The sequence below is a fragment of the Phragmites australis genome, chromosome 12 (genome assembly GCF_958298935.1).
Source record: "Phragmites australis chromosome 12, lpPhrAust1.1, whole genome shotgun sequence".
NCBI lineage: Eukaryota > Viridiplantae > Streptophyta > Magnoliopsida > Poales > Poaceae > Phragmites > Phragmites australis.
Genome location: NC_084932.1, coordinates 3,642,534 through 3,661,085, shown reverse-complemented (window position 1 = coordinate 3,661,085; position 18,552 = coordinate 3,642,534). Strand labels below are relative to the sequence as shown.

General features: G+C 41.9%; 1 protein-coding gene across 4 annotated transcripts; it reads left to right on the top strand.

The window, feature by feature from the left end:
- Positions 1 to 3,925: 3,925 nt before the first annotated feature.
- Positions 3,926 to 10,826, top strand: LOC133886809 (filament-like plant protein). Of its 4 annotated transcripts, XM_062326655.1 has the most exons (6): positions 3,926 to 4,794; positions 5,331 to 5,479; positions 5,588 to 5,792; positions 7,587 to 7,911; positions 8,151 to 10,156; positions 10,356 to 10,826. In XM_062326655.1, the coding sequence occupies exons 3-6, from the start codon at positions 5,682 to 5,684 to the stop codon at positions 10,695 to 10,697; spliced, it is 2,784 nt and encodes a 927-aa protein (XP_062182639.1). In that variant the 5' UTR covers positions 3,926 to 4,794; positions 5,331 to 5,479; positions 5,588 to 5,681; the 3' UTR covers positions 10,698 to 10,826. The 4 variants fall into 4 exon arrangements, with proteins under 4 accessions (XP_062182639.1, XP_062182640.1, XP_062182638.1 ...); XM_062326656.1 differs by lacking the exon at positions 5,331 to 5,479; XM_062326654.1 differs by lacking the exon at positions 5,331 to 5,479 and having other exon boundaries at positions 3,929 to 4,533.
- The last annotated feature ends 7,726 nt before the right edge of the window (positions 10,827 to 18,552 follow it).

The following is an 18,552-nucleotide window of genomic DNA, read 5'->3' as shown; positions in this document are numbered from 1 at the left end:
CCTTGCGGCGGGGTGGATTCTAAGGCTGTCAACATCCCGCTGGAATCCATGGCGCAGGTATTGGCTACCCTTGACGAACATCCCCGCTGGGTCTCATCGCCCATTCCCCTCCCATCACCGACGCAAGCCGAGCTCTCATCACCCCCACCTTGGGTTTGACTGTTCGATTTGGCCCCTTCCGACTTGGGATCCGATGATGACAAGGTTAGGAGCTTCTCCACCCGTGGCGGCTGGGAATGAGAGGCGGCCAGCTCCGGTGAAGGCACAGGAGAAGAAAAACTCGCATGATCCCCTACCTGCCTCGCCGTAGGGCAGCCTCCCATCCCCCACTCAGCTGCTGGTTCTCGAAAAAGTATAGCTCTTAATGACATATATCCGCATGATACAACATTATGAAAAATTGGTGAAGGAATAGCAGGTATATTCGGGTATCTTAAGCTCCAGTTGAACATATTTCAACTCTAGTGACTCATCTAGCAAGACAAATACATCATGACCGTTTGGAACATATGAATTTTACATAAATCAGTAAAACCATACGATTAGTAATCTTATCTACTCTATCCAATTTCAGTTACCGCTTTGCTCACTAGGATAGTAAAGTTCGAGTGGTCATTTCAATCTTTTTTTCTTTTTGGAGTCCAGAGTGATCATTTCAATCTGGAGACAGTAGATCTTGGCTCTGCAAGAGGCAGGTCAAAACATGCAAGAAAACAAAAATTCATATCGGCCGACAACTCGTGAACATGACAGGCAAATTCTTTTGTCTTTGAAAAGAACAAGACAAATAGCAGCAGTGACTAGTAAGTAAACCGGTAAACTCTCAATTTTATGGTGCTTACCTTTCAAAGTTGCATCCGTGTCACCTTTATCCATTCTCTCTCTCACACACAGAGAGGTTATGTGTCCCCATTACATATATAAAAGGACTTGCAATCCTTCTGGTTGTGACTGAACGATAATGACACCAATCAACAATATTGCATGGCGATGAAAGTAGATGAGTGCATTATGAAAACCAAAGAGAGGGTGAGGTGTCTACTTCTCATGGGTTTGCATGTAATGCAAGTGAAGCCTTTTGTGCGAGACAAAATTTGGGAGCACAACAAAGCACACATTTGTGATCAGTAGCCGGTATTGAGCCTAATGATTAATATTCTTTTCTTTATTGTGCAACTGCGCTGTGTGGTTTTATACGTGACTTCAAAGGTAATTATCATATTGTTCATTGTTGTAATGATGCTATCATCGGCAACTTTCCGAAGTGCTGATAGATATGATTTTGTTCATAATTTCGGATTGTTCCTTGAGAATGTTTTCCAAGCCTCATCTTGTAATTATCCGCATCGTATGTTCTCGTGACGATATATTAATCTGCTGGCACAGAAGAGTTAATTTTATAACAGGAAAATTTCTTATTTGCCATTGTAAAATTTTGTAATCCTAAAATATGTCACTAACATGTGGATAATTGACTCATATGTCAGTGAAACATTTAGAAGATTTTACAAAATTACAATGGTATAGAAATAATTTATCCTTTTACATATCATAATTGACAGAGGACACATTTGCATCTTTTGTCCACGTTTTTTTCCATACAAGTATAAACTAGCCTAACTGAAAAAGGCCTAGGAAATGCCGAAGGACCTGTTGAAAGGAAACAGAGTTCCAAACGGGTACTAGGATGAATACCACAAGGTACATGACCTAAACTCCTCTATATTACCAGTGTCACCATTCACCGTCTCTCTCTCTCTTTTTGAAAGAACAGTCACTGTTACTAACCTTGTTGGACTAAAATAAATCAGTTAGGAACATTTGATAAACTGAGAAATCATGTAACATCATAGCTATTAGACTTGAACATTACATATAACAGAAACATGAATATATACCTACTCGTTAGATGATGCTATCTTGGTGATCGGTGAGCAAAGAGTTAGCACTGCATTTTATTGGTGAAGGTGATGCAATGCAGATATAGTCGCAATTGTAGTTATAGTCGTATGTAGATGATGTAGTGTTCACCCTACTGTCAATGCTCATGATGATTTATGGATATAGCATTAATCTAGTCCTTAGACACTAGACTCCTTCTGCACAGGTAGAACCACAACATATAACGTTAGTTACTTCTCCAATCATAACATGTATAGATAGTGCTCCATTTTTGAAATCGCTAGAGTGCTCCTTATATAGCTAAGATCAATTCCAACAACATTACCGTCTGTCCGGTTAAAATTTTTTCAGGGACGAAAGGGAAGGAAGATGCTTTTTGGTGGAAAAAGATCAAGGAGTTGTTTGATGTTTGATGGACACTACTCCTTGGGAGCTTGGAGGACTATTGTGATGAGCAGTTGAGTGAACTTCAAGTGACAAAAGCGAGCGTCAGGTCAGGTGGGCCTCCAGCAACAAATCACCCGTGGATTTTGCTATGGCTGCGTGTTAATCGTGTGCGGTACTACAGCCACTGCTGCTGCTTTACTCCTATGTACTACCAGGCAAGGTAGCTTAGGCCAACTGTTTTTGTACCCAGACGTGCTGTGCCAGCAGGAAAAGGGCCGATCGATTTATCAGTCAGTGTTTGTGCAGCTGTGCCACAGATCTGATTTCTACTTTCACTGTCACTCTATTGGTATCATTATTAACATTTAGATGAGAATAATATCACTAGATTTGTTTGAAAAAACTTTCGCAGTGTTATAATTTGTCGCGCTTATTAAATATGTCACAATAAAAGTTACGATTGAAGTTATACTGTAGATACCCTATCAATATCTGAAATAGTGCTCTTTGTGACTGACTAGACGAAATACAAGCAAAAATCTTAAGATTATAATCAAACAGCTTTTACTGCATGTCTAATGGGAGAATCAAAACTATGTTTGTCCCTAAAGTTCACTTTAGATCAAGCATCCAAGACATATGGAATGGAGTTTGCTGTATAACTTTCTCAAAACCTCTTATATTGAGACTTTACACCTCTAATATAATTAGCTTTTTCTTTTAAACTTGACCTTTTCTTTTGAGTACACAACACAGGCACTTTCCGTAGTTCATCGCAAAAAGTGCAAGATAACATACACCATTTTTTCACTGTAAACAAAAATGTTAGATTTCTTTTTCTAAACTCTAAACTATTTTGGCACTGATTTTATACCTCTATAAATAGATTCCATGTCTCATCCCTATCCTGAACTTTGAAACATGCGTGGGCAAATTATTTCCTTTTAGTAAAGCTACACTCTACACTTTCACTGATAAATAACACGTTCAATTAATTCTGCTATGCTAAACAACTGTTTTTTTGTTTGGAACAAGCTTCAAACCAAGAGTGTGTCTGGTAGCCTTGCCGCCCTTGTTTTGCGTGACGAAGCAAAAAATCGCGTGTTCAGATCTCTTGCCCGTTGCCTGCACTTACCTCGCTAGCGTGAGAAAATTAAGGGTGTGTTTGGAACCTTTGTTGTGGCTTGCTTTGTCAGTCTAGACAAGTTTTGACATATCTGGATCACCTTTGCCTGTGCTCGCATTGCCAATATGAAAGAGCAAAAATCGCTCTCTAGCGCTGGTAAGGCTCACTTTGCTGAGCGAGTCGAGACGAGACGAGTGAGTAACTAATCCAAACAGATCATAAGGTAGACGAGTGAGTAACTAATCCAAACGACTCATAAGTTAAACGAGTGGGTAACTAATCTAAACGGCTCATAAGTTCACTCTCCGACACCGACAAGACTAACCTTGCTGAGCGAGGCTAGCAGACAAACCAACCAAACACACGCCCTAAGTCTTCGTGTAGAAGCTCATTGGTACGCCATACAAATGCTCCGAGAAACCTGCGTGACGGACTGGCTGGCAGAGGGCGTGCGTGAGTGATCTCGCCGGTCCCAACGCACCGGTGAGCCCCACCGTATCGGAAGAAACAAAATAAATAAATAAATAAATCTGATCCCTCACCAGCACCGAGCTCACTAAAAACAATGATAGCCATGCTTGTCCGTTTGCTTCTCCACCCTGCATCTGCATGCAATTGCAATCTCACTCTGCAGAAGAAACCCCATTGATCCATCATTTTCAAGCACTGTTTCAGTGGATTGAATCAAATACAACCAATACTAGAAAGTATTTCAGTTCTTGTAGTTCTATCTGGTCAAAGACAGCAAGTATTAGCAGTACAGGTAGCAGCTATCAATAGGTGCAGCATTGCTACACTTCTACACAGTGAAGAGCAGGGAGAAAATATAGAAAAGGCTATTGCTCTCTAGCCTCTAGTGCAGGTAGGAGCGGAGGCAAGGGCACAAAGAACCACTGCTGAGACTCTCCCTGATTTGTTCAAGCTGCCTGGGCGGGAAAGAGAAAGGGAGAAGGAGGCCAATGCGAGCGAGTTGGTGAGAAGAGTGCAGGGCAGGGAAAAGGAAAAGAAAAGCGCAGACTTTGGATTCTTGCAGGGGGTCGATTTCTGCGCTTCTCGAGGCTCCTCGCGTGGGAAGCCACGGCCTTTCTTCCAATCCACCTGGTGGTGCTGCTAATCTGGTAGAGTTGCCTTCTTCCTTACATCTCTGGGTGCATGCGTGCCTGCTTCGATCTGTGCCTGTGTGGGATGCGCAACGTGGGTGCTGTTCTTGCTTCCTTCTCGTCTCTGTCCGAGAAGAAGAGGGATTAATTGAAGAGGAAAGTGGAACAGGAAAGAGGGGAACGAGGTAGTGGTGCCAGTAGTAAAAACCGAGGCTTTCGTCTGGTTTTCACACGGTTCTTGTGATGGTTGTTGCCAGTCTCCATTGATTGTAGTCGCAGGTATTAATGCTCCCTATTTCGCGTTTTCGCGTTTCTTGGCCTCCTTTTCTTGAATCTTGATGCTTTTGTGTGCGTGTGATTTTTGGTAGGGGGTAGAGATGTTCTCTTGTTCCTTTTTCTTGGCTATATTTGGTAGGGTTTTGGCGTGTATTTTGTCTCCAGAATGGGATTTTGAGGAGATTTGGTAATCGGCGCAGGCAAGGTTTCGGTCGTTTCGCAAACGGGCTCTTTCGTGCGGATTTTTGTGTGTTTCGGGCGATTTCTTCTTTTCGCATTCCAAGTGGTTTTGATTTCTTTGGCGGATTTGAGGCCTAGATATTGGCTTAACTATCTCATCCCTCTCCTGCATTTTGTAGTTTTATCCAGTTTCTGTGCTATAGGATTCAGGGGTTTTAGGGGTGGATAGTGGATATTAGCCTAGTTTCGATCTTTGCGGCGTTTTTCTACAAAAGGATTTCCTTTTCTATTCTCTAGAACACAGAGTTTTGGAAAAAGTCAGGATGGATTTCTATGGCTGATAAATTTCGACATTGCAGAGTTTCGCAGCAAAAATGTTTGGTTGTACAATTTCTTAGTTTCTGCGACCATACTCAGTGCCTGGTTGCATTCTGTATCGATCTGTATATTTATAAACAGCAGAAAATCTAATCTTGTGTTGGTGAGGAGCTGCCTTGTAAAGATTTTGGTAATTTCATCCTTAAAATGCCATGTTCTTCAGGAATTATTTTACTTACACCTTATGGTACTACTCTGCAATATGCTATGTATTGAGGAGATTTCTCTTCATTTTCAGTGTTGATATATGAACTCCGCTTTTGGACATTTGGTGGTGGCAAAGGAACCAAGAGAACCCCTGTTGCTGCTTTGAATGGTCTGGTGGTTGCGAGATGGATCGCCGGAGTTGGCTCTGGAGGCGCAAGTCATCAGATAAGAGCCCTGGGGAGAGTGATAGCTCCGGTTCGATGTCATCACACTCGGAGCACTGCTTCGATGATCAGGTTTTGCTTCATATCTTATATTTCTTTTGAAGGGAATTTGTTTCTTAATTTCTGCATGCTAGAGACATTTTGATTCCAATAAATACAGGGATGCGTCTGTAGTTTAAACATCATGAATTGGTGAATGTTCAGGTGTTCTATTCAGATTTGGACAGCAGCTTTTCTTAGGGAGCGATATAGGAACTTTTAATTAAAAGTGGAAATGAGAGTTACTATTGGCATATCTAGGCATGATGCCATTTTTGCTGCCTTTGACAGATTTATGAAGCATGTAGGCTTGTAATTTGACCTGTTGGTTGTGCGACAGAATAGGTTCATAATTCATATGCCATACTACTTGCTGGTGAATACGCTCTTACAAATTTGACATCCGATTGGCATGCTTATGACAGTAGTCCTTGTTTGATAAGTGGGTATCGATGTTTTATTGAATGTCACATAGCAAGGCAGTGTAGTCAGACCTGTGCTTAATATTTCCTGTTCGTATGGCTATTGGAACAGTGCAAAACTTGTTTTGAAAACACGGAACAGTACAAATATTTGTCTTCCCAAGTATGGTTATATGGTAGCAAAGAGGATGAGAACGCGCCAATAGCAAGGTGGTAAGACCTCCAGGTGTGAGGTTACCAACCAGGGCTCGAATCCTAGTTCTCGCAAAAAAAGGCCCCTTGCTATGTGTTCCCTGTGGTCATAGCGCGGTAGCTCAGCGATAGGCTGAAAGTGTGCTGGTTGTAGCCAGCTTTCGGGGTCTTTTATCGACCTTAATGCAATGCCTTCAGGATGTCTCTTCTCTTGGGTCGAGGTTTTTTTTTTTTTTTTGTGTGTGTAGCAAAGTGGATATAGATAGAACTAGAAGTTTCAATGTTTTTATCTCTTAACCTCTTTATCAGGCCTTTATTTCCCTAGTTTGGCAAAATGGGTGGTGAGTTGAGCAAGCTTGATGTTCTTAAGCGACATATCCGTGACATTTCAACAACAGATTGGTTGCACTTTTGGCTTTTCCTAAGAATTGAGATGCTTTTGCAAGAATTATGTATAGTTGGTACATTAGCTTTTCTTCATGCTTTTTAGCTGATTGGCCAAGACCCTTTTTGGGCAATTCTGCCTTTGGTGTTACTTTTACGATGGAGAGGGTGAGAAACTAGCTTTACAGCTCTAGTTTCAAATGGAAATTTGGATCTCTTCAGGTGCTTGGAACGAAGTTGCTGTATTTTTTTTTTGTTCCTCTGAGAATAACAGTTGGCATTTTTTTACTTTACTGCACAAATCGGATAACATGTTATGCCAGTAATGGTGATATTGATGCATTATTCTAACCTGTAAATGGATCTAGCATTCAACTGTCAATCTGTCATGCAATTCTCATTTGGATTACTATATCATGTAGTGATGTGTTGGCTGGAATTTCTACTGAATTACTGATACTCAATTAATATAGCATTGTGGACAGAAAGGCCATCTTATTTTGCAACTAGACTAATATGTTCTTGACTCTTGAGTTAGTTGTATCCAAATATATGGTAAACCAATTTGGTTATCTTGCGTTTAAATGTATACATAGAGCCAAGTTCAACATTGCCCTAGTGGTGTACTTGGATTTTTCCAGATGATATATTTAAATATGTTGAATTTGCTTCAAAATCATTCAGTATCTTTGTGGTTATGCCATGGGTCACAAGCTTGATTTTCCACTAGGTAATTTGGGCTTAAGTTTTTTAAGACAGCGCTGATTATTATAGATGTCTATCTCAAATTCAAAATTCTCATTTGATTTGTTTTTTTTTTTCAAATCAGGAAGCCAAACCTATCCCCGATAATTCTTCCCCAAATCATAGTCATTCACCTGAAGTTTCTTCAATAATAATTGATGCTGAGACTCAAGCAGCTGAAACAGCAAAATCATTGAATGAGAAGCTAATGTTGGCAACTAGCTCAAATGATTCTTCTCCACGGCATGGCCAATCACCTCAACCAGAGGTGTCCCCAAATGTCAGGGGTGACGATGTCCAAGATTCTGTGAATAGTTTGAGTGAGAAATATTCTGCTGCTCTTTTGACTATCAGTGCTAAAGAGGAATTGGTGAAGCAGCATACAAAAGTTGCAGAAGAGGCTGTTGCAGGTATTTTTTTCTTTCCAGTCGGACTTCATAAATTTTGCAGTTTGAGCGACTCCATGCATAAGGTTACTCAGTAGCTCCCTTTTGTTCTTTAGAATCAATTTTACATGTGATGAAGTCAACATAATTAAAAAAAGAAGAAATTCATTTGATTAATTTGTTTTGCAACTTCTTCAGGCGAGAAGGGTTTTCCTGATTCTAGTATAGTACTGAATTTGTATTGTATTTTTCTTTATTTGTAGGTTGGGAACAGGCTGAGGCTGAAGTTGCTGCCCTGAAACGACTACTTGAAACTGCATCTCAAAAGAATCTCTCTCTGGAGGATCAGGTCAACCACCTAGATGATGCCCTTAAAGAATGTGTAAGGCAGCTCCGCCAGGCACGAGAAGAACAAGAGGAGAAAATCCGTGATGCAATTGTTAAGAAGTCTAAATTGGAGTCAGAGAAGTCTGAGCTCCAGGACCATATTGCCGAGCTGAGTAAGCAGCTCGAAGCCACCAAACTAGAAGCTACCACTGTGCATGTCCAGCACAATCTGCAGGAAAAGCTTCAGATGGTGGAGAAAGAAAACAAAGACCTCAAAGCAGAGCTTCTCACACTGTCGAAGGACCTGAATATACTCGCACGGGAAAGAGACCTGAGCAACCAAGCAGCAGAGACAGCAAGCAAACTTCACCTGGAAAGTGTGAAAAGGATTACGAGAGTTGAGGCGGAATGCCTTAGGTTGCGTCATCTAACACGGAGAACTTCCTTGGCCAATGATTCTAGGCCTATACCCAACAATACTTACATGGAATCTCTGACTGACAGTCAGTCTGACAGTGGGGAGCGAATGGTAGCTGTTGATGATGAAATGAAAAATTCTGATTCATGGGCATCAGCTCTGATAGCTGAACTTGACCAATTCAAGAATGGCAACTCTGGCACAAGAAATCTTGTGAATAATCCTATTGAGATTGACCTGATGGATGATTTCCTCGAGATGGAAAAGCTGGCCGCGTTGCCTGAAATAGACCGAGTGAGCTCTAGCTTTGGAGCTGAAACTGATTCTGACCAGGGTGTGACTAGAGATAAATCATCAAATATTGAAACTGAGTCATTGCAGCGTCAGGTGACAGATTTGCATGCAAAGGTTGAGAAGATTGAAGGTGAGAAAAGGGAGCTTGAAATGGCTCTTGCAGAGGCCAGGGATCAGCTTGGCACATCATGTGATGCTTTAATGGTGGCCAATGACAAGTTGGTCGATTTGCAGATGCAGTTGGACTTGGCAAACGAATCCAAACAAGCTGCTTTGGGACAAGCTGAACAACTGGATGGTGAGAGGAAAGATCTGGCATCACAGCTGGAGTCAAAGTCAGTACAAGTTGAGGAGCTTCGGACTATGGTGGCTTCACTGGAAGAAAGTGTAGATAGGAAGGAGTTGGAGTTGCAGTTAGAGTTAGTTTCTGCAGAGTCTGCAGATCTTTGCAAGACAGTGGCATCCTTGGAAGAGAAGATTGTTGCAGAGAGAAATCTTTCTATGCAGCACCAAGCAAATGCAGACTTGGCAGAAGCTACTAAAGAATCATTAGAGGCACAGCTGCAGTCTGCAAACACAGAAGTTGCGAAGCTGAGAGGGATTATGGAAACTTTGGAAAGCGAGGTGCGGAAAGAGAAGGTGTCTCGTGAAGAACTTGTGAAACAAATAGAGGCCATGAAGATTGAATCAGAGAGAACACTTTCTGTGGCGTCTACCAAAGAGTCATTAGAGGCGCAGCTCCAGGTAGTGAACTCAGAAGTTGCAAAGCTGCATAGGACTGTGAATGCACTGAAGTGTGATGCGGCAAAAGAGAAGGCATATTCGTCAGATCTCCAGATGCAACTAGAGGCAGTGGAAGGAATCAGGAAGGTGTTGGAGTCTGAACTTGAGTCTTCACACCAGGAGACCATGAAGCTCAAGGAGAAGGTTTTGTTATTGGAAGTAAGGCTTAAGGACCAGACCTCATTGATTGTAGAATTTACAGCTAAGGCGGAGGATGCAGTGTCCCGGAGAAAGGCATCGGAAGGTCAACTTGAAGCAGCAAATCTGGAACTCACAAAACTGAGAAACAAGGTGAGCTTGCTACAGGGGAAGATTGAGCAGGAGAAGCTTATGTCAGAAGATTACAAAGCAAAATGCCGCAAGTTGGAGGCTCAGCTGTCGAGGGACAGTCGAGAGGCGAAGCTTTGGCGTCTCACTAACTCAAATGGTGACCTGAAGGTCAAGCAGGTATATCTCTGTCTGACTGCATTAGTCTAGAAATATCATCCCGAACGGACCCAAATATTGTAATACTTTAGGCTCACAATTTTGAGCCAAAAATAAGTTTATTCCTAATTTGTATGCTCAAAACATTGGTTGTTACATACTGGTCTAATCACACCTGACACTTCAAAAAATCCTGAATGCCAATCTTGCTTCATCACAGGAGCAAGAGCTATCTAGTGCTGCTGGGAAGCTTGCGGAGTGCCAGAAGACCATCGCTAACCTTGGTCGTCAGCTCAAATCACTAACAGACCTTGATGGTGTGGCATCGGAGTCTGAAAAGCTGGAATCCAAGGACACGCACCCGGACTTCAGAGATGGTGATGATGGGCTGCTCTCTGCAGACTTGGCAGATGGATTGTACGAACTGGATCTTCCTAAAAGGAATGGGAGCTGCTTCTCACCAGTTCCATTGAATCAGTCCCCATCCTCACCCGCGGAAATGTCGGTGTTTTCGGGGGGTCTCACGTCTATTAGTAACTACTTGAGCAAAACAAGAAAGTGAAATCCGATGAGAGTATTGTGTATAAATTATTTGACAGTTCCTGGATGTTGTCAGTTGTTACCTGATGGTAGATCGGTGTACATTTACAGAATCTGATGGTTAATTACATTTGTGCCATCTATTTCTTCACCTCTTTTTCTTCCAACGTTTTTATGTTCCTGCTGCCTTGATCTTCACTGCTTGTTGGTAGTGTGAGCCTGCAGGTTTGTGGCAAATTTATTGTTTGTGAGCTTGCTGTGAATTTTTCACGCTGCATTCTGCGTCGCGCCAATTCAACCATCTTGTCTTTTCAAGCTAGAGAAGGATTTAACTGCGAGCTTTTTAGTGAAATGAAAACAGGTACTACAATTCTTTGAGCTAGTAAAGAAGTACTATGGGTGTTATAATTTGTTCCCCCTTTTTTCCCCGATCATATGGCTCATGTAATATCTTGTCCTAAGTGGGCCGAAAAACAATTACCAGTACATTGCATTGAAGTAAAACACTGCAGCCGACAAGAATCACCAACCCCTTGGTGAAGAACGTCAACTACCTCACCTCACTCCCCCTCCAAAACTGCAGGCCAGTTTCTCTCCAAAACTTTTCTTGGTTCTCAATTATAAGCGCACAGCAGTTTCTTGGTTCTCAGTTATAAGCAAGCACACAGCAGTTTCAGACAACACATTCTTTGGCCTCCTAGGAAGGCAGCCACAAGCAAAACTGTCAGACAACATATTCTTCCCACACAGCAGCTTCGCTCATTATCCATGGGTCTCTTCAGCTCGGCTCCGAAGGTCTACAAGCCGGCCGCCGAGGTCAACCTCGGCCCCGACAGCGACGAGCACTACATCAGCCCCAACGTCAAAGGTCCCTCCCTGATTGCTGCTAACTTGCTGTGTACACAGAATTCAGTTCATAATTTGGCATCCAGAAATTCAGTCCTCGAAAGCTATTTCTGCCTTGTGCTTCAGCTGATGTGCATTTCTTTTCGACAGCTCCTCGCGTCGCCGGGCTTCTGGTGAAGATCTTCGCCTGGGTTCAGTTGTTACAGTACCACTGAAACTGCGACGTTCTTGTATGAACACTGTTGCAACTTTTCTTCGACCTGACGAATTTTCGAACACATTAACTGCAGATGGTCTCGGATGCTGACAGAGCCGCCACTGTGTAGGACTGAGAACGGCGATTAAAAATGGATGAATAGACATCTTACAAATTTCTTACGAAATATATATCCTACTCTTGTTTATTCAACACCCCTTAAACATGTACAAACAGAAATATAAACGTTAGAGAGACAAAAAGAAAGAAAGTTCCAAAACAATATGACTCCACGGATGAAATATGTGTCATAAGCTCTATTCAAAATTATTTCATGTGTCTTTGTATACAAAAGCTTAAAACTTAAATGAATAAGAAAGCAAAAAGACAGTCATCAAAAGAAACAACTCTCTAAATTGATGATTTAGAGGTAAGAGAATTAAAAATTCTCTCAAATACATGAGCATATGAACATTTATGCCTCTAGTATAAGAAGAACAACTTCTAAGGTTGAAAGATGTAACACAAAGGCAAAAACAAAAATTGACAAGAAAAACACAACCGAAAAAGGCAAACTTGCAAGGAAACCAGTAGAGAGAGACTAAAAAGAGGGGAATTAAATCATATGAAAAATATAAACTTTATTACTCAAAGAGGTCAGTCCTATTTTAGATGGATTATAAGAATTTTTTTTGTTAAAAACTCTCACATGTTACATAGACTAAGCACTCATCTTTCTTTCATCTAGAACTCTAGCACTAGACTCTCAAATGGATAGCACAAGGGGCTCAAGTGTCTAGTTCAAGTCCTTCCATAGTCATCTATTTGTAGGCTTAGAAAACTTGACTCCTAAATTTACTACCTTTTTTCTTAAAATATCTTTCTCTTGGAGTATACTTCTACCTATCACCGATGGTATTTTAGTTCATTTCTTCTCCATTCATAGGACGGCCACGATGCCTTCATAACTTAACTTCATCTCGACGCAAGCTTCACGATGGTGCCACGTAATCCTCCAGTCCTCCCACGATTTTGAGATCAAACCATGAAACCCTAGCACGCTTCTCAAAGCGTGACTAGTCGTCACTTGCTTCCACCTGAAGCGAGCGCTCCGATGATGATGCATGTCCTTTGTCTTGCGATCTTAACCGTTGATAAGTCTCTCCTGCTCCTGATCCATTAAGCCGCCTTGTCACTTGCATTAACACCTCCTTCGCTTGACTTTATCAACATGCTATCTTCATCCTCCATTTCATGTTTTGCTTGACCTCCACGTGTACAACTAGTATCACCCTTGACTCCGTCTGGTCTCCTTGATCGTTCGGCACTAAGCCTTTCGCTTGGCCCTGATCATCCTATCGTCGATCGCTAAGTTGCATCTATCACATGCACAACATTAGACAAACAAACATGTTTATCTAACTCCACACCAAGTTAGTTCAAAACCAAAATCACAAATCCTCAGTTCAAAATACATTGTACTGAAAACGTGAACATCGGATGATCCGCGCGTGTTTTGCCTCTGAACACCGACCATCCGGTGAGTGTAGCACTATCTATTTCAGAAAATTTTTGCTCTATGCAAGAAAAGATTTGGTGGAAGCTTCTGGTGATCTCATGCCCATCACCGGATAATTCGGCGTGTGCAAATCTACCGAACCACCCTTCTATAACCTCTCTGCAATAAAAGTCTGGTGGAAGCTTCCAGTGATCTCATGCCCATCACCAGATAATCCGGCGTGTGCAAATTCACCAAATCATCCTTCTGCAACCTCTTTGCATCAAAAAGGTTTGATGGAAGGTTCCGGTGATCTCATGCGCATCACCGGATAATCTGACATGTGCAAATCCACCAAACCACTCTTCTGCAACCTCTTTACAATAAAGGTCCGATGATATGCTTCGGTGCTCACACTAAAACACCGGACTATCTAGTGTTTGCTCTCATTTTTTCTTCAGCATTGAAAATGCTCCGGTGCTCACTTTACCGTAGCACCGGACTATCCGGTATGATCAATAACTCACACACCAAATGTTCCGGTGAGATGTTTTTCTGGACTCAAATAGTCTACTCCAATTCAAACTTTGATTAGTCATAAATAAGAACACACCAAAACAAGCTCATACCAACCAAAATCATCTCAAATCCAACGTTATCAATAACTTATCCTACGTAAACTAAAACATATTTCAACTTAGTATCTCACACTGTTCACTGCAACTCACAGATGTCAAGGTTCTCTGTCTTCCTCGCCTCTGAGTTCTGATCATGCCACGCTAGTGCATTCGGCAAGAAAATTCACGAACTCTGAAACCATGGCATTCCTGGTGCAGACACTCCCGAGCAGAATGTCGCCCTGACGAAGCCCGGCTTGTCGCTTGCGGAGCTCGTTCAGGAGGCTGTTAGCTGCCTTCCTCCTCATTTGGAATCGGCACTCGCTGATCCGTCGTCGGGTTACAGGCGTTGGACGATGCAGGACTTCTCCAAAGCCTACACTTCAGGACAAACTACCTCTGTCATGGTAAAGTTTTCTTTTTTTACTGAACATGGTTAATAATTTTGGAGTCCAACTTAAAAGAAAATCTAGTTTACATTTTATTACTCTACTTTATTGCTCATACTTGATACTAGTAACTATTTAGACGAAGTGGTAGTCTATCATATGGCATTAGAATGTCCATTACCTCCAATATCAGTTCTGCACCAAAATCCGGAGGAAATAGATACTATTGGTTCCTGATAATCATGATCGGAATGCTCCAAATGCAATGACTGAATCTTGTAGCTAGCAGGTTACAAATACTTATTCCTCACAATCAATGTTGGACGTTGTCGTTAGTGAATTTGAATTATTATAAGAGATGGAGCCCTAAAAAATCATTGCGAGAACATGAGCAAGAAAGTGTGTTTATGGCCGCAGGTGGCGAGGAGATTCCAAGCTGCAGTGAAAGAATGTTCATGCCCTGATCTGAACATGGCCCTGTTCATCAGCTGCGACCCTGAAGACATCATGAGGCAGGCTGAGGAGTCCACCATCAGACACCAGCGAGGTACTGAAACATTCTGTCGTCCTGCGTTTACCACATTCTGCATAGTAGCAGCTAAGCGAATATATTAGGAAAATAGGACACGGGAGGCACAGATTTAACATGAAAAAACCCTCCAATGTGGTTTTTTACCTCCACATTGGAGGGTTTTTTCCACGTTAAATCATTGTCTCTCGTGCCCAATTCCCTAACAGAATGTTAGAATCAATGAATATATCACCGTAGAAATTGATAGTAAGAGCAGTACTCAAACAATGTTCAGCAACGCCTCACTGTCTTGCCTTGATCACCATTGACAGTTAGGGTTCAGCCCATCGGATCTTGTTTCCAGAAACTGTCAGAAGTCATGGTCACAACCACCATCATTCTTACAGCACCATGTACAACCTTGGCCATGATACAGCAGTAGTACATCACCAAGTAGTTAGTAGGCCAGTGATGCATCAGGCATGCTCCTGCCTGCTATTTGCAGAGTCTGGAAATGGCAGCAACTCCTTTACAGAGAGACATTTGCAGAGCCTGAAATCAGCTCTTGTCATCTCTGAACAAAAGTTGCTTCCTCAAGCAGTCTTCCAAAAGAAAAAAAAACCTGACAATACACGACACATCCAGACCGTGCCACGCTCCAGTCGATGAAGATTTCACAGAAATGGCGTCGATGGGCTTGAGCTCTGCTGAATCAATCAGCATCTGCTAGATCATTTGATCTGGATGCGCGCATACGTACATGCATGGTCCTGAGCGATCCCTGAAACGAGCATTCATCGCCGCTGCATCCAGGGCGAAGCACCCGAGCACAGGGACAGGGACTCCTCCTTGTGCTGGGGCTGGCTTGCTGATCTGTAGAATTGAAGGCAGAGATCGCATCTTTCCCTTTTGCTTCATCACTGTATTGCAAGCTTTTTTTATTGATGCAGCCTACTTTTTTTAGATAATGTCTGATGCAGCCTGCCGGATTGCAATTTGCATCATTTCTTGGCCTTTGGTTATTTTCATTTACTGTTTTCACTTCAGGAGCACCTCTGTCTGCCATGGACGGGGAGTGCTGGTGGCCGTGAAAAACGAGATCGACTGCCTGCCGTACCCAACGACCGGTAAGAACAAAAATGCATGTCATGGTACTGCAGAGAAAAAAAAAGCCCTGCTAAATCAGTGGTTAACTTGAGAAAAATACGCTGGAAAATCAGTGTGAATTACTAGGGGTTAATCAGGAGCAGCATGGTAGGTAGAGGCGCAGAGTAGCAGGACGGTACGAGCGCGAGGCAGGTTACTAGATATCGATACGGATGTCAGAATCCGATTAGGAAGTGGTGGGTATGATTCACAAATCAGTGGCCGGCGGGAATTTTGCCGCAATGGTGGCAAATTGGGGGTCGGTAGCGGCGCGGGCTTGGAGTTGCGCTTGGGGGAGTGGTTTGGGAGCGTGGTCGGAGGTGGGAGCGGATCAGTGTGGCAGCGGGCCAGGCATGAGGGAGTGTTGTCAGGGGGCAAGAGTAGTCCAGTGTGGCAGCGGAAGGAAGGAGGTCGACGCGATCCAAAACGGGAGGAGCTATGCTCGGGTGCGGGTGGGTTGCATACGAATGACATGTGCGGTCAGGTGGAAAGCAGTTCGGTCGGGTGGGTGAGGGAGGAGGTAGGAGCTTGGGTTGGGTTCGGTTTAGTGGGAGGAATCCGGTTGGTTGGGTTGGGTCAATGGTGTAGAATAGTATTCTACACTTTAGGTATAGAATAGCGTTCTTATGTATGTGTATATATATGTCACAACATGTTAAATAAATATTTAACGTGCTACCTAGCGTCACCCGTCTGACCCAACTACAGAATAGGAAAATTTTGATCCCACTACTAGAAAAACGGGATCTAATCCTGTTGGCTCGTGCCAAATTAGAAAATGAGCCATCCTGCTAGCTTTTAAATAGCAGTTGTTTCATTCTCTCCCTTCTAATCCCTCACAAACTGTCGGAGATCTCTAAATCCGATTTTGTAGCTAATGCCGGTAAGGCAATTTGACAGGGTTGTGAATCCCTCTGTCTCGCTGCACTCGCTCCCCAACGTTCACTGATGAGCCGAGATGTCATCCATCGGTGCAAGCGCTCTCTCGAGTCTCCACTGTCAACCTAATTGACGTACTCGGCGGAGGCGCCGTGGCGGGTGCATGCGCTGCTCGGTAGTGTTCGCACTCCTGGACCTCGACAGGCACTGCCGCGTGCAGCACCACCCACGATTCTTGTAGTGCTTGCCAGACATCAAGGTCCATCATCGGTACAAGTGGCGGCACGGTGGTCGTCATGCCCTCACCATCTCCTTCAATCCAAGCGTGGGTTTCTTTTGTGTACAATTTTGATCTTGAGTTAATGTGATTTGTTAAGGGAATATTTTTGAAATCTTTTCTAGTATACAAAGAGATTGGTTGAATCATATATTATGATAATTTTCACCTTTGTTTGGTTCAATTTTAAGTAGACAGACCTTCCTATTCGGTTCAGTTTCTGCCCATACTTTTTATTTTCATGTTCCTTAGTCCCAAAAACTATAAGTAAAAGATGGATATTGCAAATAGGAAACGATAATTATTAGACCCAAAAAAGTATCAAATAAATGATGAAATATTTTTATTGTACATGGAAATCGTGTTTTACTCAACCAGAAAAGATAGTCATCGAAATCGAAAAACGATGAAAATAATTATCAAAACACCGAAACAAGTGATTTCACGAGATTAAAATAACAAAACAAGTTATTTCACGCACCACATATATGACCACAATATTAAAATAATAAACATCATAGGAAAGCATCACATATATAATTACTTGATAATTTTACCTATTTTTTCCTTGATTACCCAATAATTATTTTCCTGATTATATGATTAGTTTTCTTGTTTAGAGAGGAAATCTCACAGACTGTTATATCTTTTCTTGATTGCCTGAAGATTGTTTGTTGATTATGTGATTAGTTTCTTGTTGAGAGAGTAAATCTCATTTGTTGTTATCCTTTTATTTAATTAGCTGAAGATTGCTTCCTAATTACATGATTAGTTTCCTTATTTAGAGAGAAAATCTCGTATGTTGTTATTCTTTTGTATTCCATATATGACGTTGCTACCAACAATTGCTTTCCGGTTTCTTAATAGACTTTTTCCCTATTTTATAATATATGTTTTCCGGTTTTCCTGTTTTATAATGAGTATTTTCCCGTATTATAACGTGTGTTTCTAGCTTTCCTGTTTCTTAATAGGTTTTTTCCTATTTACAATGTATGTTTTTCTGTTTCATAACGTGTATTTTTTGGCTTTTTAGTTTCTTAATAGGTATTTTTTCTGTTTTTTAATAGATTATTTTCTGTTTCTTCCCGTATGCAAACCTATTTGGTCGCTCCGGCCAGGTCGGTTTGGTCCAAACACCACGCGTGGAATAATATTTAACACGCAGCGTGTCAAATAACGTGATCCTATATAGCACGAAATGCTCCTATGCTTACTGGAGCTAAGAAAACACATCTTTGTTTGTGATATACTAAATGCAAAATAAACAATCTCAATCATCAATCTGGGCACTCACTCCTTAAATTTCACATTTATTCTCGGAATGACGACCGTGAACCTCCAGCCTATAGGAGCTCAGACTTTTTACTTTCCCTTCCACTAATTGTAGCTTCCCTTCTTTTTCTTTTTGGAGCTTTTTTTAAATAATATTATTTTATTAAAAAATTATAAAATAATATCTAAAATCCGATATTGGTAGAAATAAGTAACTACCGGCACTTTATGTGCCGATATACTACG